Here is an 8,931-nt window from a genome sequence, read left to right as displayed (position 1 = left end):
GGCATCAGACATCTTTATTTCTTTTATTATGGACTTTATTTTGTATTTTATTTGTTTATACTTTATTGTTCTCATATTTATTTATTTTCTCTTTTTGGATATAATGCACTAAGTTGCTCTTGCTTTATGAAGTGTGCAATGCAAATTAAGTTATTATTATGAAGTTTTTGTTAAAGTTGAATTCTCCAAAATATTTAATGTGTAATTGGAGGGTAAATTATTATTATTTTTTTTTATTATTCTTAGTCTAGCGTTTGTAATAATGAAATCTCTCCACTTCAATTCAATTCCAAAAATTCAGAAAATGACAAAAAATGAGGTCATGGTCAAGGGAAAAAACACAAACTTTATTATCTCCTTTTTACAAAACATTTCAGAATCACTCTCAGTAAATAATAAATCCAAGACAGACCTTCATGGTGCAAATGATCAAACGTAAACATGATCTGACACCTTTCCTCAGACAGCATAATATATCATCTGTTACCTCAGTGTTAACCTTTAATTTTTTGCTGCTCTAGCACAGAAACAATAAATGTGGTTACAAATCAGTAAAATGACAAAAGCAGTACAACAAGATGTGTTCGACTCGCACAGTACTGTACAGTGGTGAGAACATAAGCGATACAGTGAATATGAAAGACAGAAATATGGCAATAAAAAAGGCAACTGAGATGTTTGCAAGTTGGTCACACTGTGAAGTGACTGCGTCTTGGCTGGTCTGCCTGCACTCAACCAGCAGACTCTCTGAACCTACAAACCATTAGTGTTCACTTTACGTAAGATATTAAACTGCTTTAATGATCAAGTTCTGCAGATGGTGGATAGTTTTTAATGACCCCTAATGCTGCATTCATGAAATGTCAGCAGAATGGAAAAGCATGGAAAACATCCCATATACTGACTTAATGTTGTTCATGCATTATTCCAAGGTAGTGAGCCCCCGTGCACCTGATAAATAGCCTGAATTAGCTGCTTTTGTTGTGCTGAGCGTTTGAAGCAGTTGGCTGCTAAGTAAAACTAGATACAGTGTATAATCCTCACACGGTTAGATGAATTGGTTGCATTAGTGTTAATAATGGAATTCATTTTGATGTAACTGCCAGCGGCTGTGCATTTGCAACCATTCTGCCAACAGTTTGTTGACGTGTCTATAGGTATTTTCACCAAGAGGGACATTTCACCTGTGTCAGAAGTTCAAAATATCTGACAGATGTGAACAGCGTTTCCTCTCGGCTCAGTTTGAACAATATGCTGCGAACGTGACATTAAAAATCTGTGGGCCCTCAAACAGCAAGTCCTTCATTTGTTCATCTGATTGCATCCAGATCAGTGATAATGTACAGATATACATTTGAAATGTATGTGTGCAGCAATGGCACATGCGTAATGTAAAAAAAAGGACTTGCTTTATGAATAAAATAGTACTAACCATCATAACCTACACTACCGTTGAAAAGTTTGGGGTCACCCAGGCAATTTCATGTTTTCTATGATGACTCACACTTTTATTCATGTGCTAACATAATTGCACAAGGGTTTTCTAATCATCAAATAGCCTTTCAACACCATTAGCTAACACAATGTATCAGATTGTATTTCTGATTAATTTAATGTTATCTTCACTGAAAAAAAAATGCTAAGTGACCACAAACTTTTGAATGGTAGTGTACATATAATCAATTCTAACTAAATGACAAGAACGTGAGTCTAAGCTGTAATGACTCAAATCATATTCCACCAACATAGTTATGTAGTTCTGATTTGACTAAAGCATATTTAGGCTTTAGGAGTAAAATGTCTCATTGTTTTGTGAAATCTGAACTCTAAAAGCAGTAACAGCAAGAGTCAGACAGAATGAAATATAAATAGAGTGTTGGGTCCACCTGATTGCTGAGTGGTGAGGGTGTACACCAACAAATGACTCTCAGTTGGATGAACCTTTGCTGCTCTGTCTCCATATCTCTTTTTTGCAGATATTAAATATTTCATTGTAACAATAAAGATATAAGTTTTGATCTTACAGCTAACAATCTGAAATGAGGCCATCCATTAATGTTTTTCCAGAAAATAGAAGAATGCCTTGGTTTTAATTTACATTTCATATTCAAGATAACACAAAATAATCTGATAATATAACCCTGTATGTATCTAGTGTGATAAATTCTAATTACAATTTTAAATAACAGCTTCCAGTTTGAGAGTAACCCTCCCAGTCACTCTGATCACCTGTATTCTGTTGTGTACATCATTCGACTTCGATGTACCCGATTAGTACAGGTGTTGTAATCTAGTATGACATGTAGATTTTTGCAGTTAAAAGACATTTCAAATACATTCAGCTTTAGATCAAATAGATACATAAGCTGGGCGTCTGCTCACTTGTAAATTAGATGGGCAAACAGCTAAAACAGATACACAGTAGATACAGTAGATGGCACCTGCAGAGAGCCATACATGTATGTAAGAAAGACTAATAATTGATGTATGCGTCAATGCATACATTTTAAACACATTTCCAGTTTGTATATAAGCCAATGTTTCTGCATGCTAACCAGAAACACATTTTGTTAAATGTATCTCAAATGGCTTGTCTCCTTTCAAACTATAATACGCGTCTGTGAGGGTGGAGCTGAGAGACAGACATGATGACCATGAAAGTTTTCTGTGCAGGCGCTGTTCAGCCCTTCTGATGCACAAAGAAATCTTACATGAGCTACATGTGAGTGCAAACGCACACTAAACCTTTCCATATGACCCATGCATCCTATACATAGTTGCTACGAGATGGCAGCATGAATAGTATGATTACATGGTTGCGCTGTATAGGTGAATAAAATGGGGTACATTAATAACATGCATTTGAATTTCACTCTTCGTTGCAGCCATTTTATTTGTCATTTTTCCATCCCACCTTTTTGGTCAGGTCTCACATGAAACTCAGAAAGACTGATCTGTGCATTAGTGCGGATGTTTATTGGCCTACACCGCGGGTCATTTCAAACTGGAGTCCATTCCATTTCGCCATTCAGTTCTTTGCTTCCACCTGTTTGATTTTTAAATGAATTTGAAATGCAGTAGGTTTTGTGCGTCATGCAGATCATTCTATAGTGTACATACAACACTAAGACAAACAGGCAAATGTCTACAGGCACACAGGAGAACACTCATCTCATCAGTCATGAAATCAGTGTGAAATCAGCTGGAATAAACATTAGTGTTGAGTGATGTAGTGTCACAGCTAGTAGACTAAAAAATGGGTCACTGTATAAAGATGGAGGAGGGACAATCTTGGTTTTATATTGTACCAATCTGTAGGTTTACTTTGCATTTACTGTCAGATGCCCGCAGTACAAAAAGAAGAAACTTGCAGTGACGTGTTAAAACATGAGGTGAAACAAAAGGGCGCGGTGCGTGAGATGCCATGAAAGGTACTAGAGTGTCAAAAAACTAAAGCGACCTTTCAGAAACAGAAACAACAGGGCTTGAGATAGGTGTGAGGAATCAGGAGTAACAGTGCAGATACACACATTTACAGTAAAATACTAGAAATCATCAAAGTTTAAGTCACTAAAATAACAGGACGGTCAAATACAGAGAAAATCAAGAAACTAGGTTGCAATGCCGTTTGCTCAAGGGTCATGTGATGCACTGAGGAAACATGGGTAGAAATTAGAGTGTGCCCATTCCAGTGACTTCAGACGTCAGCCTAAAACAGTTGGGGGGGAGATAGGGGAGGGAAGGGAGGGGAAAGGAGTGAGGGGTGGTAGACAGAAAATAAAACAACTGTGAAAGAAGAACTTTCGCTTTGAAGTGAAAGTTATGCTGCGATGACTGGCTTTGTGCTTGAATTTCCTGCCACATTTTGTTCACAGAGGGTTGACACCGGATTTTCACTGTACCCTCGCGCAGAAAGCATTCCTACAGATATGGCAACATAACCATGCAGTACTAATCCCCTCATGAAGCCATGCAGTGGACTGAAAAAAAATGATGGTGTCATGATATATCCAACTGCTGTATTCCCTGACGGAGGCATCACATCACTCTTCTCTCCAACAGCATTGCTCAGTGGCAGTCATGTGTTCTGTCTTTTTTTTCTTTGCTTTTTTTATTTTCCATTTTTTATTAATTTTACTCTTTGCAGACAATGACACAATAGGACTTAATAGGCAAATGCATCTAATATAGTAATGACAAAAAGAAATACAATATTATTCTTGGAATGAGGCATGCTAAATAAACAGTAAAAGGAATCGTTTGACATTTTGTTGGAAAATGCACTTATCCACTCTTCTGAAGGAAGTAAGTTACTACTGTCATGCCGGTCCATTAAATATGAAGCTGGAGCAAAAAGGCTATTAGCTCAGTTTAGCATGAGTACTGAACAACAGGAGGAAACAGCTTACCTGGCTCTGTCAGGGGGCAACAATATCTGCCCACTTGCACTTTTAAACCTCACCCATAACGTGACAGAGCTTGTTTGCTCAGTCAGTGTAAGACTGAAGTCTGCACAGGCAACAATGGTTTTGCGGCTGTTGTGTGCTCAACTTGTTCTGTTACAGAGATTTCGGAGTCTTGTAGATATTAAACAAACTTTAAAAATGTTGCAAAAATTCTAAAAGCAGAATGAAAATTAGTATCCTTTCCATTAACTGTTTCTTGTCTTCTCAGTGGGTAATGGTGCATGCTCGACTACACTACTGTTCAAAAGTTTGAGGTCACCCACGCAGTTTCATGTTTTCCATGAAAACTCATACTTTCATTCATGTGCTAACACAACAGAACAAGGGTTTTCTAATCATCAATTAGCCTTTCAACACCATTAGCTAACACAATGTAGCATTAGAACACAGGAGTGATGGTTGCTGGAAATGTTCCTCTGTACCCCTATGGAGATATTCCATTAAAACTCCAGCTAGAATAGTCATTTATCACTTTAACAATGTCTAGGCTATATTTCTGATTAATTTAATGTTATCTTCATTGAAAAAAAAGGTTATCTTTCAAAAATAAAGACATTTTAAGTGACCCCAAACTTTTGAATGGTAGTGAACATATGGCTGTAATAAAAATAGAAGAAGCACCTGCCCCAGATGTTATCACCCCATTAAATAGTCAAATCAGTACTTATTATTCCTTCTACTTCACCTTTGGAAACTGGAGATGATGGAGCCTTTGCATGTCAGTGAATTTTCACCCAGGGGACTTGATGTTAAGTCTCATTTCTGACCATTTTGTGTTTTGATTTTTACTTTACTGTCTTTCACTCAGTGTTTGGTTAAGTTAAGGCACCAAACTTATTTGATTAGGGTTAGGAAAGCATGATTTGAGGTAAAACGAACCCTGTCGAGACATTTACATGTTACAAAGCTCCATTTACACGTTACAAAGCTCCATTTTGTCAATTTCCAGGGTGATGACTTCAGATTTTACATGCACGTATTCACACAACTGCAAGAGGTCGCTGATGTTATCACAGTTACTTTCTGTATACTAGAAGGTGGAGGAGGTCCCTGCTCACCCATACATATGGCAATGATATGCACTGATAACAGGCCAGTTAATGAGCTGGTAACATCAGATTTGGGTGGTAGAAGAAGCTGGAAACAAACAAGTTGTTTGCCAACCTCTAAAAAACCTTGAAAAAGAAGAAGAAGAAGAAGCAATAAACAAAACAAAAACTTTGATTATCTGTGAGAGAAAAATGGATTAAAGTCTCCAGAATATTTGTTTTTAATCAAGAAAGCTGTCAGCTGGTATTGACCATGTGTAATGTTGGCCGGATACAAAGACAACAAAAGAAGATGAAACAGCTCAACAGTAATGAGAGTTAACTGTTAATTTCATCACAACTTATTTAACAAAAATGTGTTTCCATCTCCCATTATGTGCCTTAACTCTTTGTCAGCATTAGGGGACTTATTTCAGATGTTCACATTTCCATGAGCTTTTTCTAATGCACAAAAAAATACATCACAAAAACACAGCTGTTGTGAAGTTTCCAGGCAATCAGCATGCTAATTAGTAAGCATTAGAGGTGCTGTTGGGTGGATTTTGTTTCCTAATGAAAGAGCCTGTCTATCTGTTTCCTGCACTTATGCTAATCTAATCCATTCCCATCATGTAGCTTCATATTTAAGGGGCAGAAAGTCATATCAATCCTCTCATCAGCCTCTCTGTAAAATGTCAAACTATTCTTTTATCAATACATTGGGTACATCAATTTTGAACAAATCCCAGGGTTGTTACATGTCTCCCACAGGCTAATGCTTAAGTGTTATGCACAACCAATTGAGTATAGTGAAAGTCCCACAGGATAATACATAGAGGTTAATTGTGAAGCTGTGGTTTTGCTGTCAGCTTCTGAAAACAGAACCAGATTGGGGGTGACTTCAGGATGTTGTCATGGATGAGGGGTCATTCCACATGGCAGCCACGTCCCTGAACCTGCCATTGGAATTGTGGGAAAGCAGCAGCCATTAGTTTCTTTGCGGACTCTTCTCTGAAATCCCTTTTAGAAGTCAAAACATAAAGTCCTGTTTGTTGAGCATATGGGTTCCACTGCGCTAATGCTGATAACACTGGACTTTGAGGTGTAGGTAGCCTGTGGACATCAGTGACGCTCAGTTTTCTCAGAGCTGCGGATTTTACATTTATTTTCACTGTTGATAATGAATTAGCGGTTTCAGTGGATACAGGGAAATAGAGGCAGTGGAGCATAGCAAGAAAAGCTGGCATTTACGTGCCTTACTATCCAGCCCTGGTTTATTTTTCCCTGGGATTTAACAGATTCTGTCTAGGAGTCATTTGCTTTTCATTTAATTACACTGATGGCTTATGTGCAAAACACTGTCTTATGTATGGTATATTAAGCATGATTTATATTGTGTTATTTTATAGATTCATTATGAACAAATTGGCTAACTTTTCATACTGAGGTGGGTATTGAATATTTGATGATTCATTTATTGATCATCCAATTTACTAATCTGCAGGTTTGGTTCAAAGACACAGCTTACTTGTCTCAGTAGTTGGCACTGCTCCCATGAGCCACTTACTTGCAAAGAGTGTTCTTGCAGAAACTTAATGCATTTTAATGTCTACACTTGGGTGGAAATAAGGAACAAAAGTGGAAAAGAACAACCAAGGGAAAAACTTCAATAACCACATTATGCGTAGGCTTATCAGTCTCTTGTCTAAACTTGACAGATATTGTGCATTTTCTGGCAACTCATCAAAGTATCAGTGTCATGAGTGTCAAAGTAGGAAGATATTTCTTTCCTCTTCAAATAGCACAATCACAGATAGCAATGTTCTTGGATCTTCACTATGAGCGTGGCCATTCAGATGTTGCTTTTATCTTTTAGATTGTGCTGGAGCCCAGCAGTTAGAGTTAAAAGGTTACCTGGCATTGATGAGATACTGGGCCAGGCTGATGTTAGCAGGGGTCCCTGTGATGGTGATCTGGCGCTCTGACGAGCCCTCCATGGCATTCGCAATTTTGATCTGCGCCCCAGACATCTGTCGAATCTCATTTATTTTGGTTCCCTGGCGTCCAATAATGCAGCCTATTAGCTGCAGAAAAAAAAAACAGAAGTCTTTGAACTGAAAGCAAAGAAACCTCGGCGCTGTCTTAAAACATTTATATTTAACACTTAATACATTTAACGTAGAAAAGGAAACCTAATGGGTCATGAAATGATCTGAGTTTAATATAAATGCAGGAAATTAAGTTTGAATAATGATGGCATGGTCAGTAAATCAGCTTATAAGGGGTATTCTGCTGTGTCAACACTAAGAACAAAAATTTGCAGGATCATTGTTGGTAATGTCAATCATTTGTTCATATAACAGTAATAGGCTTGAAAAGACGAGGATATCTCACTGCACTCTATTATGTGCAAATTTTTCCCTTATCAGTTAATTAATGGTAAAGGCTTTCATCTTTCCTACTAAAAATTAATTAATTAATTAGGTCAGTGTGGTGTCTGACAACAGTCTGAATCAGTTTTTTTTATTAGTCATACAACATAACATCTGTATCTCTCTCTCTATATATATATATACATAGCGGTATATAGATATAAATACATTTATTGAAAGCATCAATATTTCTAACTCTCCAGCATTACTCACATCATTAGGAATGGTGAGTTCATGGGTGCTGGCTGGTGGACTGGCATCCAAACCTGAGTTGGGGAGCAACAGTATAAGAAACAATATTTGAATTTAGATATGGTCGTTTTAACAGAAATGAAACTTTGTAAAAAATTATTTTGTTATTTTGGAATAAACATGCTGATTCACTTGTAGGGCTTGACTTTGATGAGGATCTTCATGTGATGTAAAACCAGTAGACATTTAGACTAGGGTAGCACACAGACTGGAAATGGTGCTACTATCCTCACTCTGCCTAGGAGGTAATACTTAAGTGGGAGATGTAATATAGTACACCTGACAGCAAGACAGCAGGGCTAAACTAAGCTAAGCTAAACCAAGCCGGCTATATTGGTTCCAGCCACCTATTAATGAGCAGGCCAGTCTCACAAAAAATGTGTAAAAGCTACAAAGGTCCACAATTATGTGTGTGTATATATATATATATGTATATGTATATGTATATGTATATATATATATGTATATGTATATATATATATATATATATATATATATATATATCATTCAAAAGTTTGGGGTCACTTAGAAATGCCCCTATTATTAAAGAAAAGCAGTTGTTTTTCAATGTAGGTAACAACAAATGAATATAGAAATACAGTGTAGACATTGTTAATATAGGTAAATGACTATTCTAGCTGGATTTTTAACCCTTTGATGCACAACATGGGTCAAAAGTGACCCAAATCCAACGGAAAATGGGTATCTCCAGACCCACAGTGTGCATCAAAGGGTTAATGGAATATCTGCATA

At 37.1% G+C, this 8,931-nt stretch overlaps 1 protein-coding gene across 6 annotated transcripts in view; it reads right to left on the bottom strand.

Annotated features, from left to right (window-relative positions):
• Positions 1-326: 326 nt before the first annotated feature.
• The window catches only part of pcbp3 (poly(rC) binding protein 3), an 82,241-nt gene continuing 73,636 nt past the window's right edge, over positions 327-8,931 (bottom strand). For 4 of the 6 annotated variants that reach the window (XM_023274515.3, XM_023274511.3, XM_023274513.3 and 1 more), the window contains 3 exons: positions 8,140-8,192; positions 7,409-7,578; positions 327-6,450 (listed from right to left, as the gene is read on the bottom strand). In XM_023274515.3, the coding sequence (XP_023130283.2) occupies positions 6,396-6,450; positions 7,409-7,578; positions 8,140-8,192 (278 nt within the window). In that variant the 3' untranslated portion in view covers positions 327-6,395. The remainder of the gene's footprint in view (positions 6,451-7,408; positions 7,579-8,139; positions 8,193-8,931) is intronic. The other 2 variants (XM_023274516.3, XM_023274517.3) reach the window with 1 other exon arrangement.

Source organism: Amphiprion ocellaris, chromosome 11 (assembly GCF_022539595.1).
Source record: "Amphiprion ocellaris isolate individual 3 ecotype Okinawa chromosome 11, ASM2253959v1, whole genome shotgun sequence".
NCBI classification, from domain to species: Eukaryota; Metazoa; Chordata; class Actinopteri; family Pomacentridae; genus Amphiprion; species Amphiprion ocellaris.
Note: the sequence above shows the minus strand (reverse complement) of the source record. Positions and strands in the feature narration are given on the sequence as shown.